The sequence below is a fragment of the Heterocephalus glaber genome, unplaced genomic scaffold, assembly GCF_053883595.1.
Source record: "Heterocephalus glaber isolate CG9 unplaced genomic scaffold, H.glaber_assembly_v1.0 deba00001538, whole genome shotgun sequence".
Classification (NCBI taxonomy): Eukaryota; Metazoa; Chordata; class Mammalia; order Rodentia; family Bathyergidae; genus Heterocephalus; species Heterocephalus glaber.
The window spans coordinates 40517594-40536859 of NW_028258333.1; the positions used below are offsets into that span (position 1 = coordinate 40517594).

Sequence of the window (19266 nt, forward strand, 5' to 3'; positions counted from 1 at the left end):
TCTCCAACCAGTCCTAGTTCCTTTTACTGGAGAATGGTATTAGAAAATCACAATGTGAGCACTAGGTGTGCTAACAGGATTTGACTCTGCTAGACCCTCTCAGCTGTCAGAACAAGGAAATATTTGTAGTATACAAGATGCTTAAAATGTTGAAAGGTGAAACGGAGGACTACATTCTTAATATACTTTTCTTAACTGTAAATATTAATAAGGGATTTTGTGCCTGGGTTGCTTTCACTCTCACTGAGAGGAACAGCAAAGATACAGCCTTTGATGAAAAAAGTTAGCTAGGTTATTCTTTCCCACTTTGTACATATTTCTGCTAGAAAAAGCTCAAGAAATTTTAATCAGATAAAAAGTCAAACCAGTTTGATGGACTATGTTGCAAAATTACACAAAGAAACCAAAGACAAACTAAAAACAGAAATAGAGACTAAATACCATACAGAACAAACTGGCGTTGTAAAAGTCACTGAGGGTAGATGTGCAAATGAAACACCACAGTATTCGTTTCTGGTTAGCTGACATCATCAAACTACCACTAGAAGCTCATCAAGACAGGAATCAGGATGGCAAACAAACCCCTCTCTAACCCACCCTCCCCAAAATATGAAAAGAAATATTAACCATATTCTTTCAGAGATGCAGATATATGACATACTAGTACCTACTGTGTTTCAATCTTTATAATTCTCTCCTTTTAATTCATCAAATCATCATACCAACTGTTTACTGAACAGTATTTCCCTAAAAGTAAGACCTAAGTGGAAAAGAAAGTTCAGCTATAATTAATAGCTGTTCATTACCATGGTGATGGCCAGTGTCCTGCTGAAGATTATACTTCACTATTTTCTTGCTCAGTGGCTGCTCAGTAATGGCAGGTAGAGCAAGGATAGGCTGATTGGGGCTGGCATTTTTTAATCTATACTTAGGTCTTGTTTCTGGGGAAACAAAGAATAGAAGAAACTGAAGCATGGAAGGTAAAGTGGTCCAATTTACATCTAGTAAAAGGCAGAAGATGAATTTGACTAAGGTAGCCTTGTTAAAGATGAGTGCTCTAAATCCACATACCATTCTGCCTGAGGAATGACCACCTAATGAATAGAAGATTTCTTCTAAATAAACTTGCCATTTTTCTCCTCTACTAAAGAAATATCAATGGTAGAGAGAGATGGTAGAGAAAGAAAACTCTTTAGTTGTTCAAATAAAACATATCTAACCAAAAATGACAATACTGTTTTTTGCTGCTGATTTAGATGATTATGTCCAAAGTATGTCCAGTGCCCTTAAGTGACAAGCAATATGCTTTAAGGTGGCCTAAAGATCAATATTTTTTGATTTTGTCATATATTAAATTCAATCTGTTTTAGAACAAATATAACTAGAACTTCAAACCCATGATATCATATATATCATTTTTAAAGTTAAGGCATTCAGGTGAGTATTTACATTTTAAAATAACTTACTTTAATAACATATACTAGCAGATATGAATGTACACAGAAATGACAAAATTTGAGCAACACTAATTTAGACTAGAACAGAAATTAGAACTCTTATGTTCTTATACTGCAAGATACATAGGATTTCTGTGTATAATTCAGACAGATGAGCACATATAATTTATGGAACACCCAATATGTGTTCAGTACCAAATGAGTTTTGCATACATTACAGCTAATGTTCTCAAAGAGGTTCAGAGAGGTGAAGCATTCTGAGCACCAAAGAAAGCATATTGCCCAAAATATCAGCTAGGAAGAGAAGAGAGCTAGAATTTGAAACCCAAGTTCAACTGACAAAAAAAAAAAAAATCTATGTTTTTTCCATTCTGCAAAGCTGCCATTAAGAATCATCACTGGCCAATACTCTAGACCAAGGAGTAAATTCCATTCATCCTTGTTACATGGCAAAACAATTTTTTAAATATCAGAATACTAAACAATAATAACACAGAAAATATATTTTATTAAAAATAGAATATTCTCCAAGATTATAAACATTATTATGATAGCTGGTGATCCAATTTAATTTCCTAATGAACACAGAAGAACTGCTTGTTGTTGAAGCAAATATTAAGGCATATAGTGAATAGAAGAAAATGCCTCTCAAATTAGTGTGAATATTAAGATAAAGGCCTGCCCATTTTTCTATTTTCTAGAAAGAGCTCAAACTAACCATGAAAACTATCACAACAAGTGCCAGGTACATAACAAGTCTCAGCAACGTATAGTTTTAAAAACAAGTTGTTTGCTCTCGCTACGTATTTTATTGAGCAATTGAACATCAGGACATAAATCACACTTCACAACTCTTACATATTTCTATCTTAAATAACAGCTACAATCTATGCGACTATCACAGAAATCTTCCTGAATTGAGCCAAAACATTATCTATCATCTTGCTATGTATTTGGGAAAAAATAAGTTTGCTTATTCTATTTGTAACATTGATAAAAATTATTTTATCATAGCTAAGGCTTAAATTTTGAAATTTTTAATAAGAGATAGTTCATAATGCTTTTGAACAGAACTTACCATTTTCCCATAAATTAAATTAACACGTAATAACTGAAAGCAATTTTTCTAGTAATGATTGATCTACTAATCATAAAATTGAGAAGTTTTAGATGTTACAGACAGGGATATTTAAGCTTCCTGACACTGAATACTAACAGAGGAATTTTAGCTGATGTCAATGGAGACAATTGTTTACCCCTTAGTATCTTGCTCAGGGACAGTCAAAGCCTTACCATTCAATGAAACAAAATTTTCATTAAAAGCGTTTCCCTTTTTCTATTATTAAGAGCAAAGAGAGCATTTTTTCAAATAGTACTTATGAAAACAAGAACTTTATTACTTCATATTCACTTTAAGGCACTATATAGAAGTTTTATAAATCTTCGCCAAACTTATCTTTATTAATTACATGAAAGGAGATATCCAACTCAAAACAACAAAAAGTTTTCTATAACTATAGAAAATATTTTTTTTAAACTTAAGTTTTTCTTTGGTGCATTAACACAACTCTCTTTTCTAAGTTTTAAATACAGTGTTTTAATATCTTAAAACAACTGTTGCTATTTTCACTGTATAAATTATCTTTCCCACCTTCCTTCTTAGGAAAGTTCAACATTTGGTTCTATTCTAAATTATCTTGCACTTGTGTAATGCTACAATACATTTATATTAAGCCACTTCTATGAAATCCCATATTCTTTCAAACATCCCTCTGGCCTGGAAAAAAATTTATCAGCTTCACAGAAAGTGCTAGGCTATACTATGCACTGACACTCACAAGGCAGCAGGGGGAGCAGCCAGAAAAGCACCCAGAAAACCAGTTTCATTTATAGGCAACAGAAACAAGTTTCCAGTAATGCTAAGCTTTGGAACTGCCCCTAAAATGAGAGTAGAAACAATATACATTTTTTTGTGGTGTTATGCTTTAGGGAGAATTCAAAATGATTTTGTTTTCTCCTTCAAACATCACTGTACTTAAAAAGGCCTGGTGACATGTGCAAAAGGACTAAGTTTATAGGGTTCCAGGACACACAGTCTTTGAAAGACCTATGTCTGGACTTCTGTCCTTGCCTGCTTAGCCATTCCCTCCCACCCTCATATACTTCGTATGACAGAAAAGTGAAAACAGGATGAAACTATTCTGCATTAAAAAGCACTTTCCTAAAAATGGACTTAGCTTTACAAGACTTACACTAAGGATGGAAAAGTGCCCATCAACCTACATGAGGTTATACATATTCTAAAGATTAATAAGAGCTGTCTTTTCAGTTTTACAGTAAAATTTTTTAAATGTATTTAGTTTTTCTGTCTGGAATTCTAAATTTAAGACAACAAGTGTAGTTAGGTAAGGACAGCTATTTATCTAAGAATTATAATACTTCATAAACTTAAAATGTCTATCATAAATTATATCTGAATAGTAAAAACAAACCCCCCATTTTAGCCAAAGAGGCAATTGATAAAGTTTCACCTAAACCCCAAATAATAAAGGTACAGTGTGTACTCTTGTTAGACACTGTCTTAGCTTGTCTTTTGGTACTTTTTTAACTCCCACATTAACCTTATATTCATACTTTGCCAAGGAAACTGAAGCTAAAAAAGTTTAAACCATTTTTTAAATGTAATTGTGCTAGGGACAAACGGAACAAAACCATGATTGAACTTCCAGGTCTGTCTGTCTCCAAACCTTTAAGACCTCACTAAAACTCCTCTCAAGTGTACCAATGAGGTTCCAAAGGAAATCTAAACAAATCAGAGGCAGATTAATGTGCTTATGAGGGTAAATGCTGTAGATTTAATCACTCAAATTAAATGCCATCTGGAATCACTTATCCTAGTTGGTACAAGCATCCTACATGTGTTTCAGCTAACCTTTCCTTATCCAAGATTTCAATAATTTTTTTCTGCCTCTATTCCATCAGCAAGCACTAGGTATAGTACAACACCAATGCAGAAACTACAGCGTGTTGTTCTAACATCACTTTTAAACTTCTGTTTAAGATTCCCTTTATTAAGATTTTTAAAAAATTTATGTGATTTGTTAATTCAATTTGTTAAATGGGTTTGGGGAATCAATTTCCTTCTCTTCACATCCAAATTCATTTCAATAACAAATATTTTCTACTATCACTTAAAAATCCAGATTTCTTACTAATGTTCTTATTAGGCTTTTTAATGTTAGGAATACATATTAAAAACCCCAAGAAAAATGAAAATAGAAAAGTGTACTAATTTTTCAAAGGTAAAAACAGAATACATGGAAAACACTGACAGAATGAGTGGCAATAAGACTAATGACCAAAAAACAACGTTTCAGATTTATTCATTCATACTAAAGAGACAACAACTGAGCCAACACGTGAATCAAGCTGTGTGTATTCCCAGTCCAGACAGAAGGCAGAGTACTACTCACAGAGACCGTGAGATCAGCTGCTCCAACTCAGTTTTTGGCTCTTGTAGATGTGGCCTATTTATGCCCTTGTTATCAAGCAGAAGGGTAACTTTACAGCCTTCATCGAGAGCTTTTCTTCTTTCTAGGCTAATCCTTCATCTATAAAAGGCCAGGTGAGCATAACACTAATTTAGAAATAAATGAATTAAAAAAGAAATGAATAGTCTAGATGTTAAGTTTAAGCAGCAGCTCCAGCTGTGCTAAGCTTATTTTCAAAAGTGTCATGTCAATAATCTTTCAACCACAAGACAGAAACACAGCTAGAATACCTGAATTCTGAAAAAATCTACCTATTTCACTCCACCTATTTCACTTCAACTAAATAAGCCCATATTCCCTACTAATCATGTGAATTTACTCAAATTTTAATTTGGAAGCCTATAGAATGAAGATTTAAAAGAAAAAAATACACCTCACTTTATTTGGTGCCTGTGAAAGAAAGATATCATTCTGAGGAATTATTGTGACCTAAAATGTTTTTATCTTAAAGTACAGATAAACTATTCACAGTTGAACTGATTCAACAATACACTGCTAGAATGAACATCAATTTTCAAATTAAGCTTATGGATTTGGGGAAGTAACTGTTGTGCCGAGCCGCATTTCACTGAAAAAAGTATTGCCAATTCATCTTGAAAATATAAATAAATGTGTGTATTTTACTAGATGCCTTCAGATTCTGCTCTCCCTTTTTACTACAAAGGATCACCCAAGCAACTGAGAACTCAGGCCCACTGCAGAACAGTTCCATTTAGCATTTAGGACACTGGAGAGGGCAGTATATGTCTGCTGCGATTATGAATCAAATTATGAAAAAATAACATGTTTTATAAAAATAAAAATAGTCAAATGAGAATAGGACCTAATGCCACTGCAGAGAGGAAGAGTCCCAATTAGAAAGCAATAACTAGTCATTCTAATGAGGAACCAAGCCAAACTTAGAAATGACCAAATGACAAAAACAAACAATTCAAAACAAACGCCAGGAATCTGATCATCAGCAGGCACCTGAGTAGGTCAACTTGCATATGGGTAGGTTAGTTACCTGCAGGCAGGGTCTAGGGGAACTCCTTTTATTTATCTGAAGCCAACTTTTCATTTAAATAACAATGCTATCTATATAAGCAATGATAACAGAAAAGATAAGCAAAAGGCTCAACTCTATAGCTTTTTTGTAAAAACTGCATGAGAAAAAACTAGTGATAAAAATTATAGCAAGCATTAAAAAAGGTATCATTCATTGAAAGACATGTACACATAAACAGTAAAATGGCATAACCTTCTTGACCTTGCAAATAGGTGGCCCAAAATATATAAATAACTTTTAGAAGCAACTGTTATTGTCAAACAACATGACCAATCCTTACTAGGTGAACACCTCAGCCATCTGCATCCAACATGGTCATGCCTCCTTTTCTGTTCCCTCAGCCAGTCACTCATTAAAAACATACAAAACACCAATTATTCCCTTGCACAACAATGACAAAAAGAGCAGGAATTTCAAAAAATACAGAAGAAAGACAGTACCTTGCCTTCCAGGCTATTTCAAGGCTGCCTCAGACTGAAGGTTGTTTCTCAGCCCCCCAAACCCCATTAACTGAGAAGAGCACCTTAGCACATGTGGTACAAATGCCCAGCCAAAGCCTCAGGGTAACTAAATGACCTCAGACTCTGGGCTTGCTCTCTAATTCTGAAGGAAACAAAAGTAATGATCGCAATGAACCTTCCAAGTTCATTACTGTTCCGGTGGATGTGGATATATAAAGGATTAGTTCTTGCAGACAACCCTGACAAATGGATAAACGTGAGAAAAGGCTCCAAGTTCAGCAAACTCTTCTGAGTTTGAAGGCAGTTGGGGGTGGCCTCCAAGTGATTTCATTGATATGCAGCAACTCTTATTTCCAGCCAGGAATCCCAAGAATACCTATAAATATGCACTGCTAACCGACCCTACTGGATTTCTGCTGCAAGGGCAAAGTGTCACTTAGCAGCCCTGTGTCTTGGGGACACTCAATCAAACTATGTCAAAGTTGGTTTTGCAAAACGTTTGACTTAGCTAGAGTGGAAGAGAGAAGGAAGGCATGGAAACAGGAACCTCCTTCCAAGGGAGCAGAACTGCTAATATGCAGTGTGACAAGTATCTCTGTATTTCCCGGGTCACCAAGTCTGGTGCTTCCCCAGCGTGGGAATGGGCAGGCTAGGGGCGTGGGTGACAGCACAGCAAGCGCTTACCTTGTTCGAGGCCATCTCACTGACGGAATGCCTGGTCTGCAAGGTCTCTAGCTGGTCCAGACACCAGTCCAGCTCCTCCAGGGTCTCGCTGGCCAGTTTCTGGTAGGCCTCCTCTGCGAAGAGACAGGGAAAGGGGGACTCAGTTCTCAAGCGCTTCAAGGGGCCGCCAGAGAGTTCAAAGGGGACCATTCTGCCGTACCCCGCCATGCTCGAGTGCCCGGGGCCCGCACATGAGGGCTGCTCCTTCATATTGCCCAGCCCGGTGGCACGACCGGGGCGGAGGCTGCTCTCTCGGGGTAGCCGGCTTCGGGGAGGTGCAGTTTATCCAGCTTGGCGTTGAGGCTCGGCCTCCCGGAGGGTGCGCAAAGTGCGACAAGCCAACTTTCACGGGGGACGCGGGTGGAAAGAGCACGGTGCGACTTCTGTGCGGCGCGTCCGGTCGGCGTCCTGGATGCCCGCTCTGGAGGATGAGGCCCGCGGACCTCGCCGCCCCGCGGGCAGCGTGCAGTCCCGGCCCCACGCCCGCCCTCCTGCCGAGCGAGCCTCCTGCAGGGCGCTCAAAGCGAATGAATCAGCCACGGCCGGTGCGCGCGGCCACCACGTTTCCTGTTTTCTTTCTCAAGTCCCGTGGCGGCGGGCGCAGCGCGGCTCCATCGCAGAGCTTTCCGAGAACACTCCCCCTCACGCCCCCCGCGGGCGGCCTGGCTCCTCCTCAACTCCCTCACGCGGAGATGGCGAATGGCCAAAGCCTGCGCGCGCCCCCCGCCGCATCCTTCCCCGCAGCTCCACCACCTCGCCGCTGCATCAACCCGAGTGGCCGGTCGGGCGCCACGGCTCTGAAGTGCAGCCTGGAGGCGCAGGCGTTCGTGTGTATCTGAAGGACCGACAACGCGGGCTGTCTGCAGGAGGAGAGCTGCGGAAAACCCGGCGTGGAGCGCCCGCCGCCCTCCGCCCTCCGCCCGGTCGCACTCGCCGCCTGGCTCGCGGAATCCGGCGCGGAGGCGCGTGCGTGGCGCACCTGCCCCCCGCCCTGGACCCCGGCGCCCCGCACGCTAGGTTCCGGTTGCTACTCAGACGCAAGCGTCCACCGAGAGGCTGTGTGCAGGCAGGGTTAAGACCCTCTCACAGTCTCTTCTGAGGGACGACGTTTGAGAGTTTCTGAGGGTTCCTTTCTGAAGATTTTGAATGGACTTTCTCTTAAGAGCAGAATGTGGGAATAAGGACATTTCTATTAAGAGCAGATTCTTTCCATACCCAGCACAGGCCCTAAGTGCCAGACTTCTAGATTTTGAGGTGGTCAGCAACAAACAAACGGGACACCTTTGCTGATATGGTACCTTTTCCTATTTAGAATGACCTGAGAGTTATCTTAAAGGAGCAGCAATGTGAATGAACCACAAGGTAAGGAGAGTTTACCATGACCTGGATACGTGCTTCCTTGTAAAATTGCATAAGACCAAATTGGTCTTCTGATGCCAAAGACAAAAGTGTGGAAGGGCATTTCAACCCACCATGTACAAATAAACCACGAGTACAAGAAAACAAAAGACCATATCCAAAGGCACAGGGAAGCCAGTTCAACTTTTAAAAAGCTGACCAAGGGGCTCACAGGCAGTCTCCATACACTGATCAATTCTGGAGAATTTAAGAACATTAGAGTGGGGACAAGTAAACCATTCATAGATGGAAAAAAACATAACTCCCAAGGGCCCATTTTATAAACTTGGTCATTGTCAATTAGAAAGACATCGAAAAGCTTGCAAGAAGTGGTGAAATCCCTTTTTTGATCTTCCAATCTATAGGATTGTTGGAAAAGATAGTCTACTCTTGAAATTTAGACTCCATAAATTATCAGTACCACAACAGAGAGTTTCATGGACTGAATCTCAAGATCCTGGGATTTTTCAAATAAGTTACTAAATAAAATTTGTAAAAGTTACAGTAACTTTCAAAGTATTTGTTACATGTGCCACCATGGTTTGTTGTCATCAAGTATTCTTGAACAATTTACCATTCACTTTTGCCTCTTTCATTCTACTTTTTTTCTGTACAAATCTCTGTAAATACATAGTTTAGGTGTACAAACAACTGCTAACCTTGCTAAGTGAATTAAAATTTAAGGGTGAAGTTTTTCTTAGCAAAAGGAACAACACTAAAGATAACTTTAACAAATATGGTCATCTGAGTGGCTCACATTTAGCATATCCAACAGGGTAGAGGCATTGCCATATGAGTACTTGTTCACTGTCATCTTTTCAGTCCTCTGGAAGCCAGGAGTCTCCTCTCCACAACCCTAAAGCTTGGCAGTCCAACTGTCTCCAAGCCTGAGTGCCAGGCAAGGTCTCTCAGCACATAACCCACTCCTCACCTTCCTCCATCTTCACTAACTTCCTACAGCTTTTCTGCATTCAGTACAAATTCAGACCTTGGACCTGGCAACACAGGTCTCCACATATTATATTTCAGTCTTTATTTTTTAATGTGGAAAAGTAATTCAGGAAAGTTTCAGTTTGATGCTTCAAGACATCGTGCACTTAGATACAGGATTTGTTCTTAAGAAGGTAGTACAATAACAAGAGGGGCAATTTATTTCAGAAGACCCATTTTTCTGTCCAAATCATGGGTTACCATGTTGAATATTAAAATTTGAATATGAGCTAAAGGAAAGGAAAAAAAATGATCCAGAACATACATACTACCAGTAAGCAAATAATTATTAACAAGAGAATAAAGAGCTCTTTTACAAAACTGGTGTCCAAATACTTATTATTGTTATTAGCGTAGAGCTGAGAATACTACTTTTTTCCAAATTCCTTGGGTTAATAGGCAATATGACTAGCCCCAGGTTTTTCAGGATCATTATTAAGCCTTCACTTTTAGGAATTTTAACACCCAAGTGTTCTAAGGACATCAAGTAACTGACCTTTTCATCCCTACAAAAGAAGAAAAAGAAAGAAAAGCCTCAATGTGGAGTTGCCAGTTATCCTACAGGAAACTGAGTCACTACCCCAAACAGCACACCTAAATGTCATCTGCAGCTAGCAGGACAAAAACAGTGAGCCAGTTTAATTTTGGCTTTTACCAAGAACACACACTGCATTCATTAATAAAAATTTTCATCCACGGAGAGCAGTATACACTATGGCTCTACTTTAAAATATATGAAAACTCTTCTATTTAACTGTCCAAAATCTTGCTGTGTCAAGGAACTGAAGAGAGAAAAACACCCAGGCAAAAACTATCGGCTAAGTGCTGTACAGGGTAGGAGAGGGCAATAGAACAGTAACTAATAACTTGAGCCTTTGGCAGTTCCCTTCCATGGCAGCATCGGTTTTCTTGAAGGCACCCTTGAACTATGTGACCCCCGTGTTTCTGCTCAGATGCTCCTGTGAACAAAGAGTCCTCAGTGCTTGCAAGCCAGCCCTTGGCTTCCATCATGGTGATGTGTGCGAGGGTTACCCTGACACATGGCCTAAAACCTTGCCAGGGCCTCCAGGAGAGGATGCTGAAGCTGCAGCTTCCCTTTACAAAAGAAAAAAGCTTACGCTCAGAGCCAGAGCAGTTAGCTAGACTCTGAAGTTGTTTTCTTGAGAAATGCTCAGCCCATTACTCTCACCCACAATTTACTGGCATGCTGACCAGTGAAGTAAAAGGGTCCACACAACAGGACATGTAACATGCAGGTTCGTCATCTTTGCCAACATTTGTGAGGGAAAGGTTTGTATAAGTTTGTTGTAATTCCTAGACAGGACTATTGCTACAAATGAGGAAAGTAATTGCAAAACAACAACAACAAAATGTACTTTGAATAACATTTGCTTGCCCTTAATTTGAAATTAATAAAAATACCACCACCAATTCAGGTTGTTTTAAAAGTAAAACAACCTCATTAAACAGCTCCTAAGAGCAAATGCTTAAGTATATACCTTTCCCAGTCTCTCCTCTCTTGATTCCCACCAAAATCCCCTTTGTTCCTAAGAAAGGACGTAATAGTGTTTGAAATAGGCAGAGCTGGAGAAAATGATTTCTGCTTTACCATGTATTGCTTTGAGCTAGTTACCGCCTGACTTGGCTGTAGATTTGTACAGGTTAGCTCACACTTTTTCTGACATGATTTTTTTCTCTATACATTTTATCTAATGAGAAATACATGAAGGCCCTGGATTCCCTCTCGGTGTGTACATTTAACTTGTTTAAGCAAAGCTTGCCAGTGGCAAGCAGCTGTCATTTCCAAGTGTATTTCTGGCATCAAGTCCTTGTTTTGAAGTATTTTAAAATATATAAACTTTCACTTAGTACTTCAAAAAGTTCTCCAAAGTGAAGACGTATGTAATTTTGTGAGGGTTTTTTTTTCTTTTATCTTCCCACCATCTACATTTTTCTAGTGCTGCCTAAGGCTCTAGTAAAATACTTTAAGTTAAATAACCACAGGGTTGAGTGTCATTGACTTTTAGTCCCATCAGCAACTCAGCTTTTATTTAGCACTGACTCTGCATCATCCGATTAGTTCACACCAACAAGGATGACAGGAGTGTGTCTCTTCTCTAAGAAAAGCCTGGAGTCCAGTAGTGGGAACAATTTCAGCACACCCCACAGTAGGAAGTACTCTGAAAGAAGAAAGCGGGTGTGCAATGGGACAATGAAAGGGGACTACACGAGGCAGAGTGGGAGAAGGCTGAGTTCTACACAAAGAAACAGAAAGCAAGTGAAGAAGATTTAAAACAATATGAGCAGGGCTGGGGATGTAGCTCAGTGGTTCCAGTGCCTTCCTCAAAAGCACAAGGTCATGAGTTCAATCCCCGGTACCAAAAAAAAAAAAAAAAAACAACAATATGAGCAAACACCTGGGCTTGGATCAATAAGATGTGTATGTATGTGCATGGAGAAAAATGAACAACCAGGAATAGAGCTTGGCTCAGGGCAAAAGAGGCTGGAAAAGTCCAAGAAATTCCAGAGATCTGCAGACACTGACTATAGAAATTTTTTCAGGCATTAGTATATAGAAGCTTTGAACTTTCTTCAAAAGAAGAAGCTGTTGAGTAATTCACAGTGCTGTGTGATAGTGGATCTAATTTTATTTTCCATGGAAAATTCTAGGGCTGTGGAACAACTGGGATTGAAAGAGGCAAGGCTGAGGTCAGTAGGACCACCATCTTTGGCCACAATATTACTAGATAAAATTAAGTAACTTTTAGACCACTTGCTCCTCTGACAACTATTCTTATTGAACACAATCTCTGTACTAAAACCCTACATAGGCACTGTTTCTGGATAATGTCAGGCATGAAGAGAAGGACTGCCCAGTGTGACTTGAGAGGGCATAGCTTCTCCCTGCTAAAAATGCAGCCTTCTATTTACAAATTTGTAATTATACTGTAATGAGATGGAGGAAAATCCTGAATTCATACAGAATTTCAGGGAGAGAGTACCTGCAAGAAAGTGTTTAATAAGGCTACTTATGACCGAAGATAATACTTTGAGAAGCTCTAGTTTGGTAAAAACCAACCTGAGGCCTCTTCTACATGGGGATGTGGAAGAATAGGCTGATTGCTATAGAGTGGAGAGAGAGAGAGAGAGAGAGGGAAAGAGAGGAGAGAGAGGGAGAGGGAGGGAGGGTTCAGCTTGTTCTATAAAGATAACTCCACATTTCCCCTTTCCCAATCTTTAATCATGTACTACTGAAGACACAAAATGTAGAGTTGTTTCACTTTGTTTTATTTCACTGAAGGGACTTAGTTTGAAGTTCAGGTTGATCAGGCAGAAATGTCTGCATGCACTGACACTGGAGAGCCGAGGCAGAGGAAGAGAGAGCTTTTGGAACTCAGTATAAGAACAGGGAGGGCTTTCGTCCAAGGAACTAAAGTTTGAGCAAGTTTAATCAGACATCTGGGTTGGGGGCTCCGTATGCATGTATGCAACTGTAAACAATACTATTGCTTGAAAGAAACTGGAGAACTGGCAGAAGTTTCCAATCTCTATTCCATTGCACACAAAGTCACAAACCCAAGGCAATTCACAAATTTTCTGGGGCCCTAAATTTTTAATCTATAGATTGGAAATAATAACAAGAACATCGTGAGTTACTTTAAGTGAGGGAATGTAAATTAAATAATCTTGCATTGCTTACCTCATAGATTATTTTCCTCCATTTTATCTTTCCTTCCCCATGGAGTTATTTTACATTTCTACCTTAGTCCTATGAATTCAAGTAAGCCTATCAGCTAATACTTCAGGAAACCTTATGGATCTAGAACCTTAATAGTTAAGTAGGGCAGTTTTTTAGGGTGGTAGGAAAGAAAAAAGAAATTCAAGAAAAGGGGCAAGAGTTCAATCTGAAGATATTTATGTATTTTTACATCTGCTTTAGGAAAACCTTGCTGTTAGATTCAGTACAGAATTTACCACGGGCCTTTTTGTATAATAAACCTAGCTTACTTCTGACATCCATTTCATTTGTAGTTAAAATAAAAATTATTTCTCCCAAAGAAGGCAAAAAATATGAAGAGCTATTTATATTGGAGCAAGTCATCATTCATTCAACAAACTTTTAAGCATTTACACAGTAGGTGCCAGGCACTGTACTAGGAGACAGTAATAATGAACAAAGTAGTGAAAAGCTCCTACCTATGCTCAAGTTTACATTTGATTGGTTATGGTGTTTTCATTTTAATAAATATATGTTCATCACCTGCCATGTGTCAGGAGCTGAGCACACTAAAAGGAAGGACAAAACCTCACACTTCAAGGAGCTTATAGTCCGAAGAGGAAGATAGTCACACAATAGTATGTGTGCAAGTTGTCCTCTAAAACCAGGCAGTGTGTCCTCATGCAACATAAGCACAAGGCAGAGATGGGGGACAGGGTTGGTGCCACCTGACACAGCCTTGGGAAGATCTGGAAAAGCTTTGCGAAAGGAGAAGTATTGACTCTGACTCACCAAGGATGAAGTGAAGAGTTAACCAAGTAGAGGACAGGAGGTGTCATTCAAGACAGAAAGCAAACATGTGCCATTGTAAGCTGGACAACATAGGTTTCAAGCATATAGAGATTTAGGCAGGCAATAGACAAAGACAAAGCTGGAGAAGCAGTCTTGGAAGACATATTATTCTGTTTATGGCTTTTTCTAAAAGACCCATTAAAAATCTTCTAAGTGAGGCAGTCACATGATTGAATTTCCTTTTAGAAAGATGACTCTGGGGATAGAGTAAAAGGAAGGTTGGAAATGACAAGGCCAGTACAGAGGGTGGTGACCAGATAAGGAGAAAATCCTAAGTAATGTCTGGAAGGAGTTTGGGGGGCAACAAAGAGTAGGAGAAAAATCTCTCCAGAGTAAGGAGATTCAAAAGAGAAGACTGTTATAAACCAAATATTTGTCTCTCCCTAAAATTTGTATGTTGAAAACTAATCCCTAAACAAAGGGATTTAGAGATGAGAGTCTTTGGGGAGTAATTAGGTTAAGGAGGTAGAGCCCTCTTGCATGGGATTAGTGTCCTTATAAGAAGAGGCCAGGCAACCGGCTTGCTGTCCTCTTGCCGCATGAGTATACAATGTGTACCTCACCAGATCTGATCATGATGGCACCCTGACCTCAGATTTCTAGCTTCTAGAAAAGCATCTAGTTTATGGTGTTTTGTTTTAGCAACTAGAGCTGATTTAGACCTATCAAGGCTGTGCCACTGATATTCATGACAGAATATATATACTCATAGGTTTGAGCAAAGTTAATTTTCATTCCAAACTGGTATTTCAGCAACACAAGACTAAAGAAGGTATTAAAGAATGTTAATGAGGAAGCTTTTGTCTAGGATGTTGCTCCAAGAAAGTAAGAAAAACGTTATAAGCAGGTTTAAAAACAAGTATTAGAATTGGGTATATTATTTAAATGCCCTTGTTACAACTTTAGAAAACAATTTTATTCCCATCTGTAAGTCCATCATATACAATCAACCTCAGTGTACAACAGTCTTTGGATATTTATCTTTGTCAATTACTATATAAATCATTCCTTATGCCTACCCAACCCTGATATTCATTCATTTTCTAATTTCTGATGTGGTGCTATGTGAGTTGTAAGCTGGTTTTCAGGTTGTCCACTGTCCATTGTCAGACGACATGGATGGGCTCAGCTGTTTTCGTAAAGGAAACTCCTGAACTGACCAGAAGCTGCCAAAGATCCTGTCCATTACCATGATACTACAGTTCTGGGAGTTTAGCTCGACCAAATACCAAGTATGGATGTATTATATTTGAAATTGTGATATTCTGAGATATTGTTATTGGTGAATAGGAAGCCTTGGGCTACATTTATATTCATTTTTGCCTATCTTCACTTCTGCCTCAATTTTATTGCCATCTAATACTTAACCAACTGACTTACAAATTTCTTCATAATTTCTATAATTGCCACCTACAGTCAAATCCTCATCTAGTCATTTCTGCTTGTAAGTAATAGCCTATTCCCAGACCTTCTTGGTTTAACTTTTTCCTGCTATAGTCCTGTTGATAAAATCAGGATAGTCTTAAACTCTCTTTTCAATATGTCATTCCTTTGGTCAAGAACCCCACACAGGGCCGGGGATTTAGCTCAGCAGTTTCGCCACCTGTTGTGCAAGCGCAAGGACCCGAGTTCGATCCCCGGTACCAAAAAAAAAAAAAAAAAAAAAAAAAAAAAGAACCCTACGCATAAAACCCCTCCTACTTACTGTATTGATATTATAATTATTGTGTTCACAGAAGACCTTTTTTTCACCTGGCTTTTCAATACATTTCCAAACTATCATTTAGTCACTATCTCATTTGCAGCTATTCTCTTTGCCAGTACTTCCACCTGGAAATAATTTGCTGCTTTTTGTTCTTCTGTTTTTCCTTAATCATTTTTACATTCATACCTTCTTCTTTCTTTAATGTCTAAAATAGTCCCTGATATTTAAAGACGTTCAACAATTATTTGTGAGTGAATAATTCATAAGTACTTTTGCTTTCTAACAAATAAGAATATTTCTTTCCAAGTAACATTCAAGAAGTAAAACTCTTCTGGATATAGCTCCCTAGATATATTCATGTTTATTCATCTCTTTGTTCTCAATCTGTTGCTTTCAAACTCTGCTCTTTTTTTTTTTTAAAGAATACCAGGAACTGACATTTCCAGAATTTAGAATGGTTATACTAATGTCTTGCTGAAGTGAAATATTAATATTGAAAAGAAAATGGAAGATGCTCCTTACAAAGGAAGATGAAATTTTAAAAGAATCTATCAATACACAGGTATCAAGTTTTGAGAAAAGAGTTAAACATACTGAAGGTCATGTGCCATCCTCCCAAGATCAAAGAATGGATTCCCATGAAAATTAAAATGGAAAGAATAGCTGAATGTATGACTTACTCAGTCTGTAGGGCTCACTTTTATTTTCTAACAGGTGTATTTAAACTGTCTAAACTTCTGTCTTTCTCCCAATGTTAACACAATTCAATACTGTCTCTCCCCCGTCCCATGAGATTGCTCTGTTCCATCCCCATCATCCTGGCCTCATCCACATCTGCTTCCCCAGCCCTAGGCTCCCCCCACACAGACATACTCTGCTAGTTTTTCCATTTTAAAGGAATTTAGTTCAAACTCCAGCCTTGTATTAAGATTTTCTCTCAACCTTAAATTTTCTGTCTTAAAAATGTTTTCCTAATCTTTATAATTAGGTTTTATATGTCTTCAATTTCACCATAAATTTTACCTGAAGCATTGCTCATTATGATGCCCTATACATATCCTCCTCCTCCTCCTCCCCAGATCTTTGTTCTGACTTCTTAGCAGGGGCACTTTCTTAAATGACTGTACCTGCTGAGGATTTGGGTGGTAAATATACTTTCCGATGCCTTGCACTTTAAAAGGCATGGCCCTTCTTAACCTTTTCAGAAGTCTAATAAATCTTTTGAGAATATGATGCAAACTTCTCCAGAAAGCTTGGCATATGCTCATATGATCAATATTTTTATTCTAAAAGTGTTCACTGACTTCAAGTCACCAAGAACTCCAGATTGACAATTCCTGATTATAGAAGAAAATATAATTGTTTTAATCAACACTGCTGCAGAATCTGCTGCCGTTTTCTTCCTTTTATTTATTTATTTATTGCTTTTACATAAATCTCTGTTTTGCATTTATGCCTCTCTTACTATAAGATACCTAAGGGAATGTAATGCCGAAGAAATTCATTCCATTTAAAGCAACTGAAGGCTGAGTTAAGAAAAAACACACAGAAGTTTTCCAATAAAAACTAAGGCCTTCTAAACATGCTATATACATACAGAGCCTCTGATGGGTAATTTCTTATGTTCAATTTTTGTTCTCAATACCTGTATTATAAAGTAAATCTTATGCATGAGAAGCTTTGTTATCCTACTGCTAAACCTGTATTAAGTACAAGTGCATTACAGAAAAGGAACTCAAGATTACATCACATATGAAGATTATTCTCTTGTATATCAGCTGGCTCCATACACAGGCTAAAATAAGAGAAGTTTATCTTACAGCTGTTCAAAACTAGGGCGATATGGTTCTGAAAGCTTCATGTGCTTATAGATGGGGACTTGGAAGGTGATTGGATTGGGGTCTTAGAGCTGACTTGCAGCTGGGAGGTGGAGCCTGCTGAAAAGAGGTAGGTCACTGGGGATGTGGCCTGGGAGGGGTTATCTCTTCCCTGCTCCTCAGTTCAGGCCCTCTTTGCTTCCCATCCACCCTGCCTGCCATGAAACACTTCTACTCTGCCACATCCCCGTACTATACTATCCTACCTTAGAGACAGCAGACTATGGACTGAAACATCTACAAACTATGAGCCAAATAATCCTTTTCTCCCTTAATTTTCAGGTACCAAATACTATGTCTCAGCAACAAAGAAAGTAACTAAGACAGGGGATTTAGATTGGCATAAGAAAGGTCTTCCACGTACATGGAAGAATCCTTAACCTATAGAGTTGCTCAGGGGAAGAAGCACAATCGATCAGAAAGAGCATGGACTCTGAATTCCAGCTGTTTTATGTGCGCTACCTTAAATTAGCAACTATATAATTGAGCCTCATTATATAAGGTATAATAGAGTTGTTTATGAAATCAATCTCCAATAAGTTACTAACACATTGTTCCCTTCCCACAGGTTCTTGGTCCTAAAAAAAATTGCTAGTTTTCTATCATCACCATCAACCCACAAATATTAACCAATTCTGAGCTGAATGTGAGTGGACAATCTTAGATCTAGAATAACCTTCATAAGGCCATACCAAAAGTGCAAATTCACTGTACATGAGAAATACATGCAAGATATGTCATAGGTTAATGACAGGACATCTTGTACATAAGGTTACATGAGGTACATTTCCCAAAGAATATTTCAGTGAACATAATCCCCACAATATTCTACTTGGTGATGGAGTTCTTTGGTCAAACAATTATGTGTAGTGATTTCTAATGAATGTGAACAAAGCAAAGGCTAGAACTTATATAGTAGAGACCTATTTAATGTCACTTAAGTAATCAAAACTTATTAGATTTTAAAATTTTTTATTTATGTTAACTATCATCTCTTGAAGCATATTTGAAAAACTTTGTCCTATATCTCTACCTATAAGTCAGGTTATTCTGAAACATGACCACTATCACATGGTCTTGATGTTCCCACATGTCTGAAATTCCCACTAAGGACATTTTATTTCCCTTTCTCTTTTTTACACAAATGAAAAATTCTATAACCAATAAGGTGCTCCTTTGAAAGCATGCTTTTGAGAAGTGTTCAGAGAGTAACCTTCTATCTTTCTTTCTTCACTTTTTCTTTTCCTCAGAAACAGCAATAAAAAATCCATACATATTTATTGAGGCTCTCTGTTGTGCTAGTTGCTATGAAATACAAGAACATGAAAGGCGGAATGCCCTCAACCTAGGAAAGACCTGACAATATCCTGCTGAGAAAACCAGACACATGATCAGCTGCTGCCTAGAGACAGTGTAAGGTGGCATATAAATCATTTAGCCTGCAGTGCTACTAAAGATCAGAGCAGTGAGAGGGACATATGGACTG

The 19266-nt window shown here is 38.6% G+C and overlaps 1 protein-coding gene across 3 annotated transcripts in view; it reads right to left on the reverse strand.

Moving 5' to 3' along the window:
- The window catches only part of LOC101715566 (3',5'-cyclic-AMP phosphodiesterase 4D), a 276516-nt gene that overhangs the window by 44303 nt on the left and 212947 nt on the right, over positions 1-19266 (reverse strand). For all 3 annotated transcript variants that reach the window (XM_021261384.2, XM_087189422.1, XM_087189420.1), the window contains exon 6: positions 7202-7314. In XM_021261384.2, coding sequence (XP_021117043.1) covers positions 7202-7314 — 113 coding nt within the window. The remainder of the gene's footprint in view (positions 1-7201; positions 7315-19266) is intronic.